Source organism: Drosophila mojavensis, unplaced genomic scaffold (genome assembly GCF_018153725.1).
Source record: "Drosophila mojavensis isolate 15081-1352.22 unplaced genomic scaffold, ASM1815372v1 contig_136, whole genome shotgun sequence".
Classification (NCBI taxonomy): domain Eukaryota; kingdom Metazoa; phylum Arthropoda; class Insecta; order Diptera; family Drosophilidae; genus Drosophila; species Drosophila mojavensis.
The window spans coordinates 2,016,844-2,041,625 of NW_025318667.1; the positions used below are offsets into that span (position 1 = coordinate 2,016,844).

Genomic DNA, 24,782 nt, shown 5'->3' on the forward strand with positions numbered 1-24,782 from the left:
CCCGCAGTCGCTGCTCCCAATTCACAATGACACTTCAGCTCGCTTACACTTGAATACGCATGCCACGTCCAGAGGAGCGCCGCGGCGGCAGCAGCAACGCACTCAGATGCACATGAATGCAAAATGGGCTCCCATGCTTACTGGCACTGGCCACGCCCACTCCGGCACCTGCAGTCGCCTCCTTCCGCTGTCGCTGCTGTGGGAGTGCCGGCATTTAAATCGAATAGCTTCATCAGCAATAGGAGCATCGACGTCAAACGGAAGTCTTAACTTCCGTTTTTCCCGCTCTCGCCACCAGAGTTCCTTTTACCTGCGTGTGGGCGTGCCACGCCTCCAGCACCATCCCTCCAGCCCAAGCACAGCTACCCTCCACACTGATAATGACAAAAGTGTTAATAGCGCCCCACATGCTGCACGGCGCATGGGTCTGTGCGCAAAATTATGCAGGCACTGTTGAGGAAATACAACAACACTCGCCAACAAAAATGTATAAAAAAGAGATGATTTGGCAGGGGCTATGACACACTTAAATACCCTGCACTCCCGTTACCTCAATGGGGGCAGGCATAGGCCGAGAGGGATCCGAGACTTGACAACTTTCGAAACTGAATTGCTTCTATAAAAATAAGTGGCCCAGACTCTAGATCAAATGAGAAAACTGAATAAATATTTCAACAGCTGCAAGTTATCGATAACTAAAGCAGCTGCCGAAATGCAGCGATCGGCATTGTATCGCGTTTCTCTCTTCAGTGCGTTATATAGCGCCTAGCAAATTGAATGCGCACGCTATAAAAGGGTAAATAAACGCGACGACCTGTATAGCAAAAACACAAGTATAGGCACACACACACACACACATACAGGCGCTGAAGCGAATGAGAAGTAGAAGTAGCTGCCAACGACGGCGAACAGGAAATACTCATATAGTGAATGCAGGCGTGACGATTACGCTGAGCTATGGCAACCCTGGCAGTGGAGCGACTACCCTGCACACACACACACACACACACACACTCACACACTCACTCACTCACCCACTCACAGTGCAGGCAGCACTTTGTATCCACACTTCACTTTTCATGCACCATGTGCCGTACAGACACCTCTCGCGTCGAAGTCGGATTTCATCTTTGGCGCTAGCTGTTGATGCTGTTGATGATGCTGGCAGCATCTACATCAACGTCTTAAATCCTTTCATTGAGTGACAGCCATGTTATCTATGTATCTCACTCCCACTCACTCTCTCTCTCTCTCTCTCTCTCTCTCGGTACATATCTCACTATTGCAATAGCTACATTGACAGCTCGCTCCGTCGGTTGGCGCTTCGCCTTCTGCACACCTTAATAGCGGCAGTCGAAGCAGCAGCAGCAGCAGCAGCAGCTTCTTAAGTAGCACTCCGCTGCCTGCTTATGCTGTTAGAGGCACTGCAATCGCTGTGCCCTGCCTCATATTGCATTCAGCCGCTTTTCTTTTGTATTAAGCGTCGTTTTCATACGTGTCACACCTCGGCCTCCTCCCTCCCCCGCCCCTCGCCCCAATTCAACTGAACTTCTCTAGCCCAGCCTCCACTCCATCCTGTGCTCCAATTAATGTACTCGAGATTTAGCTGGCGATAAGTTGACAGCTTTGTCATACAAAGATACCACACGCATACCAAGTCACACTCGCATCTGCTTTCTATGGCTGATCCACGCAATTGAAGTTTCAATATGGCTTGCAATTGCTCTGTAGATAACATCTCATACTTCTTGAGCCCCAACAGTCATACGCCTTAAGCTTCCTCTCAATTGCCAGGAAACCTTAGCTTAGCTGAGGTCACTACGCATCATATGCAAGCTGACTTTATCAATCATACTGAATTCCTTGAATATACCAATCGATAGTTATCGATAACAATTGGCACGAATCTGAGCACAAAGCAGACAACCATCTATTTATTTTTCTTTTTCCATATGAGACGCTTTAATCTTAAATAATATTTATACAAGCCCTTCAATCATTCATTGCATTCATGCACTCAATCAAGGCTTTCAATCACTTACAAACAATCAGTCATCATTTTAACTTTACTAGAAATTACTATCCAATTCAATTTCAATTTTCCATCAATCAGTGCATGGCATCAATCAATGCATTCGGTCAGGCATTTCAATCAGCTGTCAATCTTAGGTACTTCTTCATTTAACTCAATCACAGCTTATGTATTTAGCACCTATTACATCTTTGCTCTAGCGCTTCAATCATCGCAATGCATTCAATCATTTGCCGTCATAATTTGCCAAAACTGGGCTCCATCAATCATTTTCTTCCATCCACATGCCATTCTATCTCATCACATCCAGAGCTCTCGTCCTCTAGTCATACAAATCACTTTCACTTCCACTCTCAATCATTCCATTTCGCCCGCTTTCAATCAGGCTTGCATCCTCCCTCCTTCTTGTTCTACTGCTTGCAGTTGTTTTGTGTCTGCAACGAGCAGACAGTGTGTGCTGTCAGTTAGCTGCCAGCCACAACAAGTTGCTAAGCAGTCGAGCGGGCAGCTTAAAGTCAGACCCAAAAAAAAAAGGCAACTCTTGTGTGTGTGGCACAAATTGAATGCAATTAAAGCTGTGTGTTTCCCAGGCGCATTTAAATGATGCATGCTCAGTCGGTTGGTCGGTTGGTCGGTTGGTCGGTGGGTCGGCTGGTCGGTCGAGCTGCGTCGTCGACACGCTTCAGCGCCAACAGTGGCTGCAGAAATTAGCAAACGAGTAGCTGCCTCTTTTCACGCTTGACGCAATGGGTCCCGCCCGCCGCCCGCCGCTCGGCAGGACTTTTGCCGCCTGTAGCCTGCAGCCTGCAGCTGGGAGTCTTGGGGTCTTGGGAACTGCCACGCCCAGACGACACACGCCTCTGGCACATTTTGCCAAGTGATTTATGAGCCGCGCGGCAGCATTTATACATGCAAATATTTTTCGTATATGAATGGCAACCCTGGCAGCAGCAGCAAGCAGCAGCAGCAGCATCATCAGCAGACGCAATACCCCGACCTGCGTCTCCTCCCGTCTCCTGTCTCCTGTCTTCTGCCTCTGCCCCCTTTCTCTTTTTTGCAGCTGACACATGTCTGTTGGGGCTGGCTGTCAGCCTCGTCGGCTGCATCTTTAGATATTTTGCAATAAAAGTATAAGCAGCATGCAAATATTTCTGCATGCACTATCCAACTGTTGCCCTCTTTCGACGCCTCAGCCTCAGTCTGTGCCGCTGCCCCTGGCCCCCTCAAAAAACGCAACAAACAATGAGTACATAAATTTTTGCTATAAATTTTCTTTGGTTGTCAGTGGCAATTCGCAAGTGTTGGCCCCCAACAGAAGCAGAGGGCGTGGCCCTGGCCAACTCTAAGGCTCCCACAAACCCACACCTAGAGTACCAAGATGCTCTCTCTCTCTCTCTCGCACACTCACTCACTCATTCTGTCTGTCTCTCTTTTTACTCATTTCAATGGCAACCGCAAAAAGCATTTTCATTCGGCTGTTACTTTCTTGGCTTTGGCTCGGGCAGCTGTTACTTTGTTGCCTTTTGCTTGGCTACTTCAAATTGTGGTTTTTGTGTGAATTTAATTAAATATTTAACGGGTTGAGCCATAGTATCGTCCCCTCGACCCTCCTCTGCCCACCCCCATGGCCCACCTTTGTAGCTAGCCTAGGTCATGCATGTTTGTGGCTTGTCAAAACTTTAGATTTTGCCATTTCATTTCATTCTTTTAGCAACATTTTTCACTTTCAATCATTGAAAGCGTACCGTAAGTCGGATTACTTAGCAGAGAGTCTGAAGAGAGTCTGAAATCTAATTTCCTTCAATCGACTGACTGAGTTGGCCAACTTTCTTACATTCAATCCAAGCTAAAGCATTCTGTTGCTCCAAACGCTTCAGTTTTTCAGTCATTCAAATTTCATATATTTGATATGCATTAGCTTTCAATTCAATTAGACTTCCACATTGTTCAATCAATCAAGTAATTTGTGTATTTTCAATAAGCGCGCTCCTTAATTTACATTTAGTTTGTGCATGGCGAGCTTATCGGAAAAAGGAAAAAAATGAGAAAACTTTTTGGATTCACATTGAATTTCGCTTTTCATACGATTTGCTTCAATCAAAATGGTTCAATGACAAGCCAAATTTACATTTATTTTTATCCTTGGGTAAGCCAATCTGGGATGAACAAATTGTTAGTGTAGAGCTGGGACATACAAGAGATAAACGACTGACTGACTATGTAAATCTAGTTTTATTTATGATATGGTATGCTAGAGATATAGAGTAGTAGTAGTATCATATTTAGCAAATATCTATATACCTACATATTTATCTGAGCACATATATGACGCTTAGCCCCGAAATTTACTGGAATACTAAAGAATCCCACGCAAATTAAAATTCAGAAAATAATTTTTGCTATGAATATCATATTTATCTATGTATGTATTTCCATATACCATTTATGTAAACTACCATCTAGTCGCTATTCAAATTAAACTTTTGTAGGGTATTCACTGTTTCGTTTTTATACATTTCTTGTTTGTTTTTAATTAATTTCAATGTCCTTCACCTTTTTTTTTCTCCTTTTTTTTTGCCACTTGAGCGCTGATTACCAAAGAGTTCTCAACAAAATTTCAACAATTTCTATCGACAATTTCGGATGAGCTGACAAATGCAACAGAAAAGTAGAGCAAACCGCACGAAATTGTTAATTATAATGGCAATTGAAATAAACTAGCAATGGAATCCATTGAGCGTGGACAAAAAACAATCTATTGAAAACTTTATGTAATTGTGTATGACAAGCAGAAATAGGCGGTATACAGGCTGAACAGCTTAAATCGGGTAATAAAGGGAAGATACGAACATTAGTAACCCCACGCTAAATAAAAGCCTCTACCAATGATAGAGCCAAGTCTCAGCTATAACCATTCCAGACTTATCAAACTGTCCTATGGCTCATTGTATTATTCAGATTCGGGTTACTTACTTAGCTAAGATAATATCTGATAATATCGATAAGCAAATTTGCCAAACAAATAGTTTTAGAGCTAAGCTCTTTGTAGACTAGAGGGTTACTCATGCAGCTAGATGGATTGTGTGCTATGTGTGGAATTATATTTTAATTGAACTCAATTAGTTTGTGTGATGGTGTTAATTTAGCTTTTCTGTTACTAGAAGAGCATGGGAAGCGCGAGAGAGACAGACACAGTGGGATATCAAGAGAGAGAAAGAGAGAGAGGGAGAGCGTGCAATTGCACAATATATGTATATTCAATACTCTGTACTTGGTCTTGTTGTCGAATCATTTACATAGTCAGGCAATAACAAATTGTTTTTATTACACTCTTTTACTCCCTCCCTCTCTCTGTCTCTTTCTCTCGTCACTTAACCTTCCCGAGGCCCAGTTTAACTACGACAACAATTTGTTCCACTCAATGAATGTCAGTGTATGCCTATGTGTGTATGTGTGTGTGGAATGTATCTTGCAGATACAGATAAAGTCTAACATTGCCTGGTTACAGATATTCCGACCAACAGACGACAGCTGATGGAAAATTGTTGTCTTTGTCAATGGCTTAATTGAAAGGCGTCTACTCAAACAACAAATAGCTGAGAATAGAGGATAGAGAATAGAGAATTTAGAATGCATTCAGGGCAGAAGGAGAACGATTCACTTTGATTGGATAGGCAAATATTTCTAGCTCTCTATTCAAATTGGCAGCAAATGTTTGGCTGAATATGACAATTAATTGAAGTTGGCCAGAAGAACTTTACAATTATGATCACTGAAATGAGAGTTTGCATGAAAGCCTGAACAGTTAGAGAGATTGAAATAATCAAAGTTTAGGTTTAATCTTGATGTAGAAACATTTTTGAAATGGAAACTGAAATAAAAGCGAACCCATTTCAATAATAAATGGAAAGTTATATTGTTATGGTATCACTTGAGACTCTCATTATTCAAATTGAAACCGAAATTGAAATTGCAATGTTTCACATTTTAATAATATTTGGAATACGACATTGAATTGTGACAATGAGCAAAACTGACAGCCTATGAATTGTCAATGGCAAATGTCGAATGTTGAGTGTCGATGAAGCGAATTGTCACGGCTCAATCGTTATGGAATATGCCAAACACTGTTCCAACTCAGCTCTCATAAGGGAGAAGGCAGAGAGAGAGAGAGAGAGAGAGAGAGAGAGAAAGCAAAAAGGCCGAGCAGCTGGCCAAATTAGAGAAAAGTCAGAATTCTTGGCATGTGGAATATGCGAGGTGTGGAGGGGCTGTCAGTCAGCCATCCAGCCATCCATCATGCCAGGATGCCAGCCAGATGACAGCTCAATTGAGCCACGAAAGAAAGAGAGGAGAAACAGGAAATCGCTCAAAATGCCAACGCGGCTGAGGCAAAGGCAAAGGCAAAGGCCAAGAATTGAAAACTTGCGACAAAAAGGCGCAAAATCAAAGGCCAAAATTGAAACTATAATTTCATCCTTTTCCGTTGATCGATGGGCTGCTGTGGAATATTGTAGGCGTGGCAGTCAACAGCTCGTCTAGACGAGACAAATGCTGTCGGGCATAAATCGATCAGCGGCCGCTAGGTTGGGGTTGCAATTTGATTGATGGCTTGATTGATGACTGAATCGCCGCCGATGCCGAAAAACCGCTAAGCCGCTCCGAGCTGTGAGTCCAGTTTATGTGTCAAGTTGAGCGTAAGAATAGCTAATTGATAGTAGCCACCCCCAGCCCTGTTCACTCGAGGTGCATGATTGGGCGAACCATCTGGCAACGCCGCGGTCGCTGCTGCTGCTGCCGTCGCTGCTGCTGCTGCAGTTCATTTTAGTTAGCGACTCCCTAGATGAATCAATCGACCCGCCTACCCCCACCCACGCCCCACTGCTGTGGGCTGGCGCGTTGAATTATTGCATTTGGTTGGCTTCGTTTGCCGTTGCGATGATTAATTAAATGGCATTTTAATGAGTTCACTCGCCCAGCGCAGTCCAGCCCAGCCCAGCCCAGTCGAGTCCAGTTCAGCTCAGTCCCGTCCGCAGTCGTCGCATCGGTCATAAGCTGCTCCGCTCGCCGCTTATTTCATGCGCAAATTGTCATTTGAATGCATCAGCAGCATTGGTGAGCTGGCAACGCTGGTCAGCGGTCAGCAAGTGGAGGTGGGTCAATGGCGTTGCCATCAGAAATCGTCTATGCGGAATTCTGTGTGCGCAAATGCTTGTTGTTAATTTATGCAATTGAACTTTTATGCCCAGGCGGAGCCGGGGGCAGCGGACAGACCGCGAACCGCTCATTTCGGACAAACAAACAACGAAGAGACTCAAGTTCAAACAGCCAGGGGTTGCCACCTGGTTCAATATGGCATGTCGAATGATATGAGTGGGGAATGTATGCGATAAGAATTACAGAGCTAACTGGAATTGGAATAAAGCCAAGCGTCACTTGAGAACAATTACAAGCAGCAGCGTTGCCACTAAGTTGAGAGTTGCCATACAGCTGGGATGACGTCTGAGCCATTTGTGGATCATCGAATCGCATTGGGACTTAGTCCACATGCAGAGTTGCCAAGCATCTCTTACAAGAGTTGCCAGATAGCTGACAGTTTGGGAAATTAGTGGATCATCCATCTCATTTGCATTTGCATTTGCCGGAGCGAAGCTCGTTCATATCCCTTAAAGCGCAACTAAAATGATTTGGTTTTGCGAAAAGTTTTCACTTAGCCCGCAAGGTCCATAGATTCGATATGCAAATGCGACCAATTTTCAGTTTATTACCAAACCAAATGTATCCAATTCAGTTATTTCTGTCGCTCAGCGCCTTGAAAAGTTCCAAGTTTGCAATGTGTATCTTGCGGGGACGGTGCAGGGTAAAGGCGGGCGGGGCGAGCGATAGGGCGGATAATGGAACTGTAAGCTCGCAGCCAGATAGCGTAAATATCCAGATACCGAGATGTGGCAGCTCTTAGGCTTACTTATGTCACACATGCCGCAAACAACTTGGACTTGGACTTTGCAGCAGGTTTTTGATGGCTGCAAGGGGGGCAGGATCGGGTGGGTGGGGTGCGTGGGGGGCGACTTTTGCTTGCTTAAAGTTGCGAACCCAAAAAGGCAGCGCAAAATAAATAAAAGCCAACACAAAACTTTTGGACAGACTACAGCAACAACAGAGCGAAAGAAGTCTAAGAAAAACAGTAGAAGAGAAAAAAAAAATACCCAAAAAATACCAACAAAAAAATGCAAAGCAAAAAGCCAACGCTCGTTGCAACTTTTTGGCTGGCAGCAAAAACTTGCGAAAGCAGCCAAAAAGGGCAGCAGCTCAAGCTGGGGGCGTGAGGGGTGGCTCTGAATATCTTGGACGGCAAGAGGCTCTGTTTTAGGGGGTGTCGAATGGGGGCTGAGGGTAGTTTGTGGAGGCTGTTGCAGCCATGGACAACATGCACCAAAAAACTAACTGCTTACTTAACAAGACATATTCAAGCACTTAAAAGCAAAATAAAACAGTCAGAAACAGAGTGTGCGGGTGGGCCAGGGTGTTAGAGGGGGATGCGAAGGGAGGGAGGGAGGTACAAGTTCCTACAACTTGGCAGCAATTTCTCGTCTTCTTCTTACAGCGAGTTGCCATAAGCCATGTGGCGCAATCCGTTCGTCAGGCGAACAAGCCAAACAGCTACACACCCCAACATACTAACACAGCCACAGCAGCACCACCCACCACACACACACACACACACACACACACACACACACACACACTAGTGCAACGCAGCCCTAAAGGCAGAGTGGCCATTGCGCTTTCACACGCCATTTTGTAGACAACGCACATGAAGCGCGGTCTTTAAAGCGCGAAAGAATGAGAGAGCGAGGGAAGGGCAGAGTATGAGTAAGAGAGCGAGAGAGAGAGAGAGAGAGAGAGGGAGCCCACGAGAACTTTATCAGTCAAGTTTACTTAATACGCAAAGTAACTTACACAAAAAAAAAAAAAAAAAAAAAAAAGAAACGAGCAGCAGCGCAGCGCGGCACGCGGCGGTGGCTAAAAAGTTATGCGCGCATAATAAGCTCAAGTTGTTGCTGCTGGAATACCCTGTAAATCGAGCAGAGTCAAGCAGGGGCTTGATAAATATTATAGGTAGCAGGCGAAGTTGTTAGGAAGCGCAATCAAAAAGTTATTTTCCTTGCATAAGTAAGAGCAGTCGCAGTTGCCCTCTGAAATGCTGAGCAACGGGCATGCTCAACGCGTGACTGAGTATGCGACAGACAAGGGGTAAAGGCTTTGATAGATGTGCTGACAGCCCTGATAGAAATGGCTTGACATTATTACGATAATATGTGTAAATTGTTTAAAATATGCTATCGATAACTTTGGCAGCTGCTGCAATAGAGTAATCGATAGCTGCTTGTGTAAAATTTGTGACATCAGATAAATGCATATAATATATCAAAAGTTTTTTAGGCAAATGTGAACTTATCTAGAAACGAGGGTGGTTTAAAAAGTCTAGTCTGATTCGATATCGAAAAATATCGAAATTTGCCTTTCTTTATAGTTGTGCGCAGAGATTTTCATGCTGCACAGCATCTAAGGGCATATCAAGTTCTGCTGCTGCTGCAGCATGCTTAATTCCCGCTTTCTTATTTTTGGTATTTTCTGCTCAAAACTTTCAGTTTCGAACGTTAAAATTTTTTGGTTATTTTTATGTATTTTTTGTAAACTTTTTTTTTTTTTTTTGGCCAAAAACTACGTTTTAATATCCAGCAATGTCCTGGCTAAGTCCAAGATGCTTACCAGCCCCGCTCACTCTGAGTCTCTGGCTCCCTCTCCCTCTCTCTTTCTCACTCACTCAGGCCTGCTGTCTCACCCAGCAATGTGATTGAAAAACTTTTGTGGCTGCAACATTTTCGCGCCATTTTACTTGGGCATCTTTTGATCTCTGAACTTTTTGGCTACCTTTTTTACAGTTTTCCCTCATATTTTTCCCCTTTTCTATATCCAATTTGTGTTTGTTTGCACTTTGTCTAGCCACACACACACACACACATAGGGAGAGGGAAGGGGAGGGACAGAGACGCCTTGCAAGTGTCTTTGGCAACTGTTTGCCTTAACGCTTATCTAATATTTGTAGAGCATATTTTTCAATTTCTCGCCAGCGCAGCGCCATATCATTTACACTCGGAGAGAGGGGAGAAAGTTGAATTTGAATGTAAATCTGTATAGGTAAACAACAAGGTGTACAGGAGACATAGCATAGCCAGCCAAATGATAAAACAAATCAAACACTCTTTAAAGATTTGCTGGGATTTCGAGATGTCTGCAAGTTTGCTTAGCTGAAAAAGGTAGACGACATAACACATGGTCTCAATACCGGCGGAACTATCTGTGTGTGACCCTACGAGCTTCTCAGGGCAACTGTTGTATAAGTATTGTTAGGGTTAGGAATTTATGTTCTAGAAAAAGGGTTGCGGGAGTAAAAAGTGTTTCAGGCTGGCTTTAAATTCGAAATGAGCATTGGTGTGCTCATTCACGAAGTGTAGAGCGGGTATATTAGTTCTCAGCAATGTCCATCTTACGATCCTTTCGTTTCTCCATCTTTCTGAGTGCAGAATATTTCGTCTTCATTGATGCTAAAGACTTTTGACTTTTTCCCATAAAGTTTAAATTTTCAATACCGTTTACTTTTTCTGCTAGCTCTTCTGCTATGTCATTTTCCACTTTTCAATCAACTTTTGGAGTAAGTTAAGGATGTCATTCTGCTGCTAATATTAAAGCAATTAGCAGTTGCTTTCTAAACCGCATTCACACGCTTCACGTACGTTTCCCTGCCTGTCTCTCTCTCTCTCTCTCTCTCTCTCTCTCTCTCTCTCTCTCTCATTTTCCCTTTTTAGCACTTGTTCCAATGGCCATCAAGTTTTCATTAGCCATTTTATAGTGTTGGCCGAACGAAAATGAGAAAGAATACAACAAAAAAGTAGCAAGTGAAACGAACTAAACGAGCAAACACAAAGAGATAAAAACTTGAACTACTTTGTCGTCACTTGGCTTGGCCATTACGCGGGAATAATAGGAGGGTCGATTTGTAGGTGGCTCGCCACCCCTCCCTCTCTGTCTATCTGTCTCCCTTTCGCTGTGGCTCTCCCTTCTCAGCTAGCTTTTATCTTCGCTCATAATGACCTCATTTGTATTAGCATTGGTTCGCAATTGAAACACTTGACGTTGCCACTTTTACAGTTTCCGTCTTTGTGGGTCGACCGAGGAGAGCCGAGACACGCCCACAGCCACAGAGCAGCAGCTGACAATGGCCAGTGTCAAGTGCCAGATATTTTGTGTGTCAATTAGACTTTGGACACATTACAAATTGACCTTGATGCGGCTGCATTGAAGGTCGCTTACCAACACTGGCAAACGTCAATGTTGCTGCATTTTGCCAACACTACGACGACAATTAACATGTCTGACTCCGAAATCATTGAGCCAACTTAAGTTTCTTCTTAGAACCCAACAAATTGCCTGTCAGCTGAGCGGGCAACAAAACAGTTGCAGAGCCGGCACGACTGGCCGGATACCCTGTAATTAGACAGCAAATAATCGAGTGCAGCTTTAGTTTGAGCTGCTTACGGAACTATTCAGCAATCCTAGTTCTGCATTTCTCTTTTAAAGCCAGAGAGCTTGCCGCTTCACCTGAAAGGAAAATCCAGAATTGCGTGCGGAATTGCATCAGAAAGTCTTCAATTCCAATCAAATCAAATATGGCATTTCAGAGCACGCAAAGTTCTTCCAAAAGATAGATAGAGAGAGAGAGAAAGATTGAGAAATAGAGCGATGAGGGGAGGAGGTTGAGCAATTACGCTTGCTGCAAAAACCCATTCACAGTCAAATGGACGCCGACTGCCGACTATGAGCCCTATATGCCCTCGTCTGCCCAATACCCTCTCAAATCAAGCAGCCAGAGCAACAGCAGCGGCAGCCTCCCACGGCCCATTACGGGCCCAGGCCCAGAAGACACGTTCATGAAATTTTCAAGTCAAATTACATAAAAAAACAAAGCGGATGCTTAGGGCAATGCTAGATGAAAGCATACCCTGTACAAGTTGTTGTGCATACAAAGGGAGTGAAAGTGAGCTGAATCAAGCTTGAGCATTGCCAAATGTTCCTCTAATACTAACTTTATATAGATCCATAAAAGTTTTCGGCTGTAACAAATGAAGTTTCAGAATCTAGCGATCAGCTCTCGCTGTCTTTTACAGGGTATGCAAAACTGTCAATGGCAAATGTCGCTGTGTATAGTAAGGCGCCATCACAGCGTCTGTGCTACATATGTGTATGTGTGTGGGTGTGTGTGTGTGTGGGTGTAGTTGTGCATGTGGCATATTTGTGAATTCAAAGGGCATGCGGCAGACAGACAAATGGCTGAAAAACGCGACGTGGGCGACGGCAACGGCGACGGTGACGGCGACGACCACTTGAGGCGGCTGCGTTCTAGATTTCTCGCCACATGAGCGGGGGAGCGGGCCACGTGCGAGGGGCGGCCCATGTGGCGTTGCCGTGAAGCATGCAACATGTTTGAATACAAAAGGCGAAATGTGCGACTTTCATGTCTAACGAGTGCAAATAAAACTTGAACAATTTTTGAGCAGATTGCGCTGCACATGTGACTGGCAAATAAACAACGACAGTTGACTGTCTGCAACTCCATGTGTGTGTGTCTGTGTGTGTGTGTGTGTGCATGTCTGTGCGTTTGTGTGGCACGCATGCATGCCTAAAAGTATGCCATCAAATATGCCAAACATGTTTGCGGCAATATACTTGACGACGCCACAAATGTTTATTGCGAATATTAAGAGACAGCGAGAGAGAGAGAGAGAGAGAATAAGGGAGAGTGAGAGAAAGATGAAAAGAGAAGCAAGTAAAAGAAACAGTGAAGAAAAGCTAAAGATTAACACAGGGAGAGAGACTCGGAGAAAAAGTGAGAGGTATGTGAGGAGATATGTAAAGGTAAGAAAGACGGAGATCAAGGAAAGAGAGGAAGGAAAGAGAGGAAAAAGAGAGAGGCAAGAACATAAAAAGAAACAGAGGTATAGTTAGAGTAAGAGAGAAAGAAGAAAGAGATGGGAAAAGAGGAAGATAAATTAGACGATAGATAAATATATAATGGAAGCTCAGATGCCGAATGTGAGAGATGTACAGAGGGAAAGATCAAAGCCAGAGAGAAAGATCAACCAAGAGAAGGAGAGACAGAGAGAGAGAGAAAAACAAACTTTAAGAGAGATAAGGGAGAGATGGAGACAGAGAGAAGCCAGAAGAAAATGTAGAGAGATAGAGAGAGAAAGAGAGAAAAATATATACCAATTCAGATAGAAAGAGAAATGAGACAGAAACACCCAGAGTTAGAGAGAGGACAGAGAGGCCCAGGTAGAAATCTAAACCTGAAGCAGCCATTAGCAAACAAGTAACTTTTTGCGTAAATAGTTGGAACTAGTGACAATCTGGCAACGCCATTTGATCTGAGAGGACGCACTCGTTGACACCCTCCCTCACACCCGCAAGTGCTTCAGACAGGGCCTACAAATTTCAACAGCCGCCTCTCACACACATGGAGCCACTTGAGCACGTCTTGGCCCCCAAAAAAACATCAAATAGTTCGCATTTAGCTTTGGTGGTGCAGGGCTGAGTTCGGTGGTGCATTTCAGGCACAATGTGGCTGCGCTTTCTTCTTCTTTTGCTTTAATTCTGTTTTTTTTTTTTTTTATGGTTAACATTTTTGTGCCATAATTCAAAACTAACTTTTTTCTTCGGCCAGCCAGCCTGACAGAGTAGGCGTGGCAACTAGTTGTGGGCGGCTGGGTGGCTGGTTGGCTGGGTGGTTGAGTGGTGGGATAACATAAATCAACATTTTTCGTTGGCAAACTTTTCGGCGCAAACAAAAATATTAATTTGAACTTTTTCACGAATAGAAAAATTATGGGAGAAATGAATTTAGTTTAAATCTCACTTAAAGCTTCAAGACTTCAAGTGGGCGTGCCTGTGCGGGTGAGCATCACTTGACCCTATATAAAATAAATGCATATATGTATGTATGTATATATTTAATTTTAATATTTTCCCTTTTTTATATCGTTTTTAATGCGCAATTGTTAATTGTTTTTCAACAATAATTTTTGTGCCTGGGCGCAAAAAAGGACGTCAAGGAAGTGCCATATGGTGCCCATGCTTGTCTGTCTCTGTCTCTCTTTCTCTCTCTCGCCGTCTCTCTCCTTCTTGCCTCTCTTTTGTTGAGTGTCAGGCATATCGCCTGCGTCTGCATGCGATAATTCTTAACCGCTTGTTTATTTATGCGGCGCCGGAAAGCCGCCCACAATGCACACACACACACACACACACACACAGACTCACACACACACACACACACATGCTCACCCACACACACACACTTTATCTTTGGGGCGCCTCTTTATTTATGCTGCATGCATTTACAAAAAATAAAATAAAATAAAATAAATATAAATTAAGCATACGCCCGGTGCAACAGCCGTCGTCGAGTGCTTTCTAGCATCGCGACTTTTGCCACTCCAGCGCAGTCGAGCATATTAGCTAAGTGCCAGAGCTGAAGTGACCTCCACTACTACACTGCACTACACTACACTACACTACACAGCACTACACAACACTACAGCAGGCAGTCACCCACTCATGCCAAGCACCGTTAAGCGCGTTAACCATTTCGTTTAGTGCACAGAGTGCGAGGCGAAATTAGATGGGAATTAGATGGATAATTCATTGTGGATTAATTGATTGGTGGGAAAGGAGAGCGATAATGAGACAGACAGATAGAATAAAAGCAGTGAAAGAGAATAAAAGAAATGCAAATTGAATCAAATTTGAATAATTTCTTTGTTAGGATTGCATTATACTCTCTCTCTCTCTCTCTTTCTCTCTCTCTCTCTCTCTCTTTCCGTATCCCTTCTATATATCAGTGCGTGCTTTTTGTTCTTCTCTCTTTTTATGCTACTCTCTTGTACTATCATACCATCTTCTCTCTGACTCTATGTGGCTCTCTTATTCACTCTCGGCAAATCTCTACTTCCCTTTTTGTCTCTATATGTGTCTCTCTCTCTCTCTATTATCTCTTGTTTTCCTTACCTCTTCCTTTGTCTCTCATTCTCTCCCTCTATCTTATATGCACATATATATATATTTCCTTTCCGTCAGATCTCTCTCTTTCCCTCTCTCTCCTTCTCTCTCTCTCTCTATCTTTCTCTCCTTCTCTCTCTCCTGTTCCTTGTCTCTTCTTTGGTCATCATTTCCATCTGTTCTTGGTGTCAACCTCAAGAACTTCGCACAGAAACGAAATGAATTCAATTTTTATTCTTCCATCTCTACTTTATTACAGAGTATTCAAGTGCTTTGCATTTTCTTCCTCTTGCTCTCCTTGCTGTTGTTGTTGTTGTTGTTGTTGCTACCATTTTGCAGCACTGCAGCACATTAATTGGAATGGAAAGTAGATGCAGCGTTGCATATAAATTTCTCATATTTAATTTTGCGAGCCACTTGACGCTGCTTTTTGGCATTCAGCGCTCAGTTTAATGCCAAAGACCACAATTTATTCATGCTGCCCCAAACAACAGTCATGAAAAAAAAAAAAAAAAAAAATGAAAAAGAAAGAAAGAAAAAACAAAAACACGTAAATAATACAAAAAATAAAATCCAACTGCAAAAGAACATATTAAAACTATCAAAAAACAAAAGAGGAAAAATAAATAAATAAATATCAGAGCAACAAAAATCAAGAAGAAGAACTGACAAATGTGTCTGATGGAATACCCTGGAAATTGAATTGAAGCAGGGATGTAGAACGAGACGCATCATCTCTGATTAGAGCTTAGAGATTAATATAGTTGATGAGAAACATAACGAAAACAAACTGAATAATAAAGATATAGAATAAAGATGTATATATAAAGATAACGATAAAGAAGATATAATAAATATAGAACCAAAATTTCTTGAGATTTGAAGTTGTTTTAGGTCTTCTATTGGAGATAGACCTATGTTATCCTGGATGTAATTGCAGAGCATTTGAAATCGTTGCCTCGACCTCCCGTCGATATATTGACTCTAATAGACTCTAATAAAGTCTCATCCAGCTCTTAAATTCAGAAGCTTCATCAAATTTTCCTGCTCTTTCCACACTCGAAACTCTGCTCAAATGGCGTAGCTCTTTGAGCATTTCAGCATCGACGTGTTATCGATAATTCAAACAGCTGCTGCAACACTGTTATCGGTAGGAATATCACTCGTGTGGGGTCCAAGAGAAGTTGACTCTATGCCGTTTGTCATTCTGATTTCGGGGACTGTGATGAATAACAACAAGTTTGCTTCGTATGCAAAGGGTATTCCAAACAAGAAGAAGAAGAACAGCAGTCAAATGAGTGTGAGCATGTGTGTGTGTGTGTGTGTTGCGCACTCATTTACATTAAATGAATAATGCACTCGAGTGTGCACTGAGAATCTGTTCCGTGTTTTTCTTTTTGTTAGCTATCTCTCTGTCTCTCCCTCTCTCTCTCTCTTTCTGCGAGAGAGGTTTGGTGGGGGGCTTAGCTATAAAGTTGTAAGATAAATGCACGCTGGGCGCCAGGCAAGCGTGTGCCACACGATTGTGCCCCATCAACTGCGCTGCGCTGCGCTTAGCCGCCAGATGGGCTGATGAAGCCCCCGACTCCTGCTGCTCCTCCCGCGCATATGCGCCCCTCGCACCCTTTGTTGCCACTGTGGCCACTGACCATTGCACATAAATTTCACTCTTAAGTGCCGCACATTAACCGCAGGCTGTACCTCAAAGCAGCAAAACCCCTCGGCAGCTCCAGTCAGCTTCTTGGCTGTCGCTTGCTGAGATGACTTTGGTCTCGGCCAGGCGGTCGTCGCTCCAATAAAGTGTCAAACAAATAGCCAAGGCATTTAATTGTAATGCTCATGAAAATGAAAATGATAATGAAAACGACAACAACAACAACAACAACAACGAGAACAATAACAATAAGCAGCAGCAGCAGCAGCAGCTGCAAAAAGTTGTCGCTTTAAAGTTTTGTGAACTTCAACTTCAACTTGAACTTTTGCTGTGATCCCAAGCACGAAGCGTTTAATTGACCGCAATTAGCGCAGAGCCAAAGAACAATATGCAACTTTTTCAGCTTCTTTTATTTATTTATTTTTCCTAGCTGTTGCAAACAGTTGTTGCATGTCCCACACACACACAAAAAATGTGAAATGCTTGACTTTTGGCTAGAGTGTGCGTGACTCACAATTGCAGCAAAAACTCAAAACTCGAGTCGAGAGAATTGCAGAAATTGTTGGAGGTGTGCAAAGAGTGAAACAGGAACTACTCATGGAATGGCCCAAGGGTATTCTATTTACATAAAAATCGATCACTCTAGCTCTTGAATTGAGCGAGGTAGGCTTTAGTTGTATATCGATTTAAATCGAAAAGTTATCGACTATGGATAGATTTGCAGAGGGACGGGTTAAAGGATGAACGAATGAATTTTCCATACTCTCGTCTGTCCGATCTATCCATTCCACTGCCCAATCGTCCGTCCGTCAGTTCTTCGATTCGATCAACTTTCAAGGCTGCTCAATGAATATACCCTACTCGCACATTTTCACTGGGTATATCGAGCTGAAATTCATAAATATTGTAAAAAATAAAACGTTACAAGCTTTGATTAATTATGTGCAGTACTGAAATTGTTATTTTTCACCCGCTCTTTAATATTGCACACCAATTTGTGCCATAAATTTGCATAAAATATCAACAAAATAAACAAATGCGAGAAAAAGAGAAGAGAGAAGATAAGGAGGGAGAGGGAGAGAATAACATTTTATGCAGCCGCGCTGCTGCGTACTTTAATTAATAATTTACCTCTACGCTGTAATTGTCTGTTTGCCAATGGGGCAAATGGCAACAGTGGCCCCGCCCACCGCCCACCGCCCACTCTGCTACCTCCCCCACAGACACGCGCGCACACAGTGGCAATTAAAATTAATTTAAATTTGAATTACTCTCACAGAGACACACGCACACATGCACATGCATGTGTATGTGAAAGCAGAAATGAATTAAACAAGCTTATTAAATATTTAAGAGTTAAATATTTTAAATGCAAGAAACAAAGAGATTCGCTTTAGACATATATGCAGAGTATGCTCTGCTCTCTGCTCCGACTCTTTGCTCTCCCTCTCTCACAACTTGTCCGTCGTGCGTCGCCTGACTGACAGCTTGGCGCTAGCAATCAGCTGTCAACCAAATATAACAGAGTTAGTTGGAAACAGACATGGAATGCTTGATGGAAACGCGGAATTCGCCAATTTGTAAGAACAGCAAAGTCGACTTAGTCCAGGCTTAGTCGTTTGTCCGTCTCTCCTTTTATAGTACTTCCTATAGTAAATATTTCCTTCTGTCCGTTCCTCTGTCTGTCATCCTTCTGTCTGTCCATCCCTCCATATATCATCCTTTCTTCTGCTCATGCGCTCGTCTATCCAAGCGTCTGTCCATTCTTGCTTTCTTCTGCCCATCCCCGCTTCTGTTTTCTAGCTGTGTAATGTAAGACCTAAACCTGTATTCCCAGACCTGTCTATTTCCAGACCTGTCTACCCCTCGGCCTTCCCTCATTGCACATGTAAGACCTAGACCCAAGACCCCCACACAGAAAGGTCCTGCATAAGCACACACATTTTAGACCTTACATGATCGAAATATAGTGCAATGGCTTACTTATATTATATTTTATCATATTATATTATATTATATTATATTATGTTATTCCTTACCAAACTATTCTCCGCATTCAAAGACTTGCAGAACTGTCCTACACATATACCAAGTCTAGTTGCTACACATCTGAAAACTTGTACACAAACTAATTCGATTTTTGTCTGTTCTTCATCTTGTTTCTCTACAGACTTATGCAGCGCTCAGCAGGAACCGAGGCTGCAGATCTATCCGACACAGGAGGTGCAACGCAAGCCCGTTGGCAAGTCGCTGATATTGACCTGTCGCCCGAATGTTCCGGACCAGGCCCTGGTTACCGATCTGCAATGGAAGGACAATATGAACAATACTATTTTGCCCAAGCCGTAAGTTCCAGATTATTGCGCAGACCTCTTACTTTTCCCTCTGTCTCCCTATATGTACATGTATATAAATATATTTGTGTGTGTATAAATGACACAATCACCTATTTGTTCTTCCTGTAGGAGCAATTATGATCCACTCTATGATTCCAAGGGCAATAAAAAGAATGTGTAAGTGCCGACAACAACAGCAAAAGCAAAAGCAAAAGCAACAACAACAGCAACAGCTAAAGCAATAGCAAAAGTTCGAATAACAGCAACAACTACTCGCATAAACAACAACAACAATAAACGTATAAAATTCCCAATTTGTTGATATAACGAGCACGTGCCCGCTCCTCTTCCCCCCCTCTCTCTCTCTCTGTCTCTCTCTGTCTCTCTAGCTCTGTTGTTTTGTTTGCCGGCATGTTTTGTTTCCAAAGTATTTACAAATGTTTGTTTTGTTGTTAACTACATAAATTTGTGTGTTCTATTCATGGCCCTACGCCTAGGCTCTAACGTAGCATTCACATACCAAAACGTAAAACCCATCCATTCCATATGATATCATGCAATGTGAACTAATAGCTGCTCTCATGCCGCATTAAATCCTAGTCGTTGTCTACTAACCACAATAGCAACTCCATCAAAATGCATAGTACGAGTATCGAGTAGCTGAACTGAAATAAAGCTCCGTCATTATTTGAATGTTAGTAATACGCATGAAAATGAAACGAGCGAAGAGCTCCAAAGCCAAAAGTCGTGACCATGATTATTTACTTAACGCTAATGCAAGGACGAGCGCACTCAACGTAATGTGCCTCAGCTGCAGCCAACTTAACGTGCTCGAAACGTAAGCAACGCCAACTTAACCCACTTGAGATTTTGTCTAGCGCAGCCAACTTAATGTGCGATAAAAATAAGCGGAAATGCAGCGAGCTTAACATACAAAGCGAACGCAGCTGCCTAGGTGCGCATGGAGCACCGTGAAGCGGCCAAGGTAACAAGCTCAACGGAAATAAACCTAATGCACTCATGCCCCCTACGAAGCCAACGGCCATGCAGGACAGGAAATAGTGAGACGCAGCCAACTTAAGGCAGCAGCAAAAGGAACTTGGCAAGCGCTCAAGTGCGGCCAACTTCACATCACTTGCTGTGGCGCAGCCAACTTAACTCGAATCCTTGTGTGCGTGGGTGTGTGTGTGCTGCCAGATCGTTTGCCCTTAAAGTGGCCCGAGCAGAACTTGAGCAATCTGTGCAAAAATTATAAGCAGCAGCAGCAGCTGCAAAAAAATGCGATTTGAATGGCCGAGGCTTCGCCTCAAATAGCTTAAATCAAATTTTAGACAATTTTTTGCGGACTGCTGCCAGGACTCGGCCGAGCACAAAACGGAAAACGTGTTAATTAATTTGCCTAGGGGCAGGTGCGCAGCAAGGAGGTCCGCGCGGCGAGCTGCAGGCGACGACGTGGCCTAGGTAGGAGCCATACAAAAATGCTGCCAGGGTGCGTGCCCGGAGGCATTTTAAAGGCTGCTCTCAGTGAATCGGCTCACAGATTCAATTGTCTCACTCTCCCTCTGACTCTCCTTCTCTCTCTCTTTACTCGGCTATCTGTTGCCTGGCAATTACACTGAATTTAATGTTTATATCAAATTAGTTCGCTCACACGAAATTTAAATATGCAAACGAAAGTTTGAGTTGAATTTCCTGTTAAGCAATTTAAAGACTAAAATAGGCATTGATTTATATTAAGTTGAGTTTTATTGCAGGATAGCTTCATATTCTAAAAGTGAGCTACAAGTTTTCCCCTAGAATCGGATCTAAGCTGGACTAGAATAGCGAAACCTGTGCTCAAAACTGAAGTTAAGCGAACAGGAAACAGATCTGAACATAATCAAAACTCTGGTATATGACTTAAATATCTATAGTGCAAAGAGGAAATAGTCTGCCTTTGCTTGTCCTCTGGAATAGCTAAGTTCTTATAAAGCTTTCAAATGGTTTGAGTCATATAAGAGCCACAAGTCTATGTGCAGAGATCATGCAGATCCCAGCTCGCAGCTCAACTGGTTTGGTCCGTTTACTCATACCTCCAACGAAGTCATATATAGAATCTTTGATCAATTTATAAATGGAATCTGAAGTAAGCTTCAAGCCAAATTAAGGAAAAGTTTGACCGGCTGTGTGAAGCCTCCAGGCAGCTATATGAACTATAAATTTCTAATCGAGTTTCTATATCTCGAGTAAATATATGGTAATCCCAAGTCACTACCTATGTTAGTCAACCATATGCCAGGCCTCTAGCTCAAAAAGTAACTCCAGATAAAGCAAGGCTATATAAATATGTAAGCACTCCACATATAAAACCGCTACACAATGAGACATCAACAATTTCCATCAGCAGTGTCTCTCGCGCGTAACCCAATATGCCCCATTGTGGGAACTTGAACGAGCATAAAAACACAAACCTAAACCGAAAGCACATTTCGCTTAGCGTAGAAACTAAAAGAGTTCTGACCTATGTCCAACCGAGAAATAAGCTTACATATAATCGACACAGATAGAGAGAGAGAGAGAGAGAGTGAGAGAGAGAGAGAGAGAGAGAGAGAGAGAGATATTTGGGAACGGTTATTGAGCTTGGCAAGTTTTCAATTTTCGGGCCGTTAAATTGGCGCATTCTAGGCGCACGCACGGCCCGCCCGCTTGGCCGGCCCAGAATCTGTAATGAAACAAAACCGAAAAGTCTGGCAACGCTGGCTGTTAAATAAACTCCGCGCAGACACACACACACACACACACACACAGTTCAGGCAGAGATGCGCGAATTGCCTTGTGTGAGTGTGTGTGTGTTTGTGTATGGAGAGAGGGTGCGGGCGTGGCACATGTCACGCCCACACAATACGCATTGGCTGTGGGTGCAGCGCTGCGTTGATTCCAAATGAAGTTTTCGACAGGCTCCGGCAACGCGCTGCATACTTGCAGGCGCAAAATGTAATTAAGCTACCAAAACTGGGCAAAAACCGCGCCACGCCCCCATGACCCATGCGCCTCTATCCAACTGCCGCAGTCCGGCTGCTGCTGCCAAGTTCGAGTTAGTTTTTTGCAGCCCTGACCATGGCTGTTGGCCCCGTTAGTCGAGCATTTGTCGGACGTTAGGCTGCAGCTACAGTTAATTAAAGCGATTAAGTTGCCCATCGAGCTTTGTGGCTGGCAGCCGGCGCGTCTCTTGGCCTTTTGATTTTTGAGCCGCACCGGCTCATTGCTGATGCAAGCTTGCAGCATGTAGTGCCACACATCGAGCGGCTTATCGAAATGCTGAGTGGATGTGCAGCGCGTTGCCCTGATAGCTACTCTGGCAGCTATCTAGCGCAGCTCCTTCTGTTTGAAGTGATCTCTGCTTAGGCTCTATCATCAGCAAACCTGGCTATTAACTACTGACAGATCGATGACGACTCTTAACTATAAATTGAAATCAATCTTCTCTCATTGTGGTGGAGCTACAGGGGCAATACACAGACGTAGGGCTCTCGTATGTGAAGTCCTCTTGACCTATTAGCTCTATAATAATCCCTAGTATTCATTGGAGACTTTCGACTCAGTGAAAGGGTCCTGCTCTACATACGGCCGCATTCGAAGCTAGAGACTTGAAGATTGGATTGGGGACTTGTGCATACCTTTGCTGTGCAAAGTTATCTCCAGATAGAGGGGCAAGTGTTTAGATCTGGCAAGGTTTAAACACTCGGTAGCATCTGACTTGCCTGTGATCTACAGCTCTACCACTACCGTCTTTATTCACTCAGCTCAATCGTTAGTCTGTTCCATTTCAATTCAACTCTATGAAAACTTCTCGCTCTTATGCAGTTTTCATTGACGCACTCTCTCTCAACCTCTTCCTCTTTCTCTCTCTCTCTTTATCTATCCCTCCCTCTCTCTCTCTTTCTCTCTCTCTCTATCAGTCGAGTCAATCGCTTTGGTACATCGTAATTGTGCCTGATTTGACACAACTTTTGTGCGCTGAAGCGTTCGTCCTTTGGCCAAACTGCAGCACTTGACTTGCATTGAGACTTTAAGCGTCGCCCGCGCCCTCCCGCGCCCTGCGCTCAATAGCAACAACAAATGAAGCGAGCTGAAAGCCAGGCCAGAACAATAACATCTTTATTCGCATCTTAGCCAAACGAAATGCAATAAAAAATGTCGTAGCCTGCCGCAAGGCGCCAAAATGGCGACAGCAACTACCCCTAACAAACTTCCCTCTCTCCCTGCCTCGTCCCTTTTTTCTCTCTCTCTCTCTCTCTCTCTCTCTCTCTGCCTCTTATGCTTTCTCGATTCCCCTAAAGACAATCAAAAATTTGATTTTTACGTATGCGTAACTGTTTTTCGCTCTTGTTTGTTTGCCTTGACTTCGGCTGCCTCAGCCGCCCCTTGGCGCCTCTAACTCCTGCCGCCCCGGCCCACAGCCCCCCCGTTTTTCCACCCTTTGCTCCAGTTTTCTCTCTGTGTGCGCGCCGTTTGGCGCAATATTAAAAATCCAGCGCAAATATGCAGCAAAATTTATCCCGCAATGTCTTCCGCTGTGCGTTGCGGTTGCCATTTTTTTCCCTATTTTCTTTCAATTTTTCTTTGCTTTCCCAAAAAAAGTAAACGAATGGAGAAAAACAAACGAGAGAAAAGAGGCAAAAATAAAACCAAAAATTTTATTTTTATTTTGCATTGTCGCTGAAGACTTTTTGTTAGCATAATTTTCGATGCTGCAAACATGTTTTCTCTTTGTGTGTGTGTGTGTGGGTCGCGTATTGTGCATGTGTGTGTGTGTGTGATTTTGTCAGGCAAACATATAGCGCGTCGTTCTTTGCATTTTTTGGCAACAATTGCGAATTGCAAATCGAACGCAGCCTGTGCTCAATCTCACGAATTCCATAACACGCACACATATACTCACTCACACACACACAAACTTCGTGGCACTGTCAAAGGCAAACACAATAGTCGAAGTTAAGCTGCAGTCAAGTTGAAGTAAAAAGTTTTTAAGCACCTCAAAGCAAAGATTCAATGCTTGCGCCTAGTTCCCTTTTCGAATGCTTGTTTATAGTTTATGAAAAATGCTTTTATTTATATACAATAAATATGGGCTGTACGAAATGCAATCCCTTTTATTTGACTTGTCTTCAATTTGATTTAAGAGTCGTGCTTTCAACTAGGTCGATTTCTCATATTGCATAGGAGCTGTTCAAAGTTTGCACTACACTCTGCTACTAGAGTGAGTGAAATTTGGTATTCGTTTGCTCAGTCACTAGCAATCATTATTCTGAGCACCTCTTTGACGTCAGCTAGGAACTAAGACTAAAGCGCAGCCCTACACACTGACCTTAAGATACCGACGATTGCAGAACTCAAGGTAGTTAAGGTCTATTGAAAAATGCGCTATAGAGTTAAGGACAAAAGCTGCAATAAAATTTATTAAAAAAAAAGAAAAAAAGTAACTAAGACTCATGACTTTAGCTAACTATGATTATCTAGTATATATGCTAAATCGATAAATCGAAACCCGCTGTTCAACAACTTGAGCTCAACTCGCCACTGGAACCTCGATCTTATTCATCGCTTCACACAACTATTCGCTAACCGTTACTGACTAGGCGTTACCTGCTATTTTTCACTCGCTAGT

General features: G+C 43.3%; 1 protein-coding gene across 9 annotated transcripts in view; it reads left to right on the top strand.

The window, feature by feature from the left end:
• LOC6585562 (fasciclin-2) overlaps nucleotides 1–24,782 on the top strand; it is a 91,999-nt gene that overhangs the window by 46,795 nt on the left and 20,422 nt on the right. For 5 of the 9 annotated variants that reach the window (XM_044011631.1, XM_044011629.1, XM_015160952.3 and 2 more), the window contains exons 3-4: nucleotides 18,970–19,144; nucleotides 19,265–19,312. In XM_044011631.1, the coding sequence (XP_043867566.1) occupies nucleotides 18,970–19,144; nucleotides 19,265–19,312 (223 nt within the window). The remainder of the gene's footprint in view (nucleotides 1–18,969; nucleotides 19,145–19,264; nucleotides 19,313–24,782) is intronic. The other 4 variants (XM_044011630.1, XM_002011154.4, XM_015160951.3 and 1 more) reach the window with 1 other exon arrangement.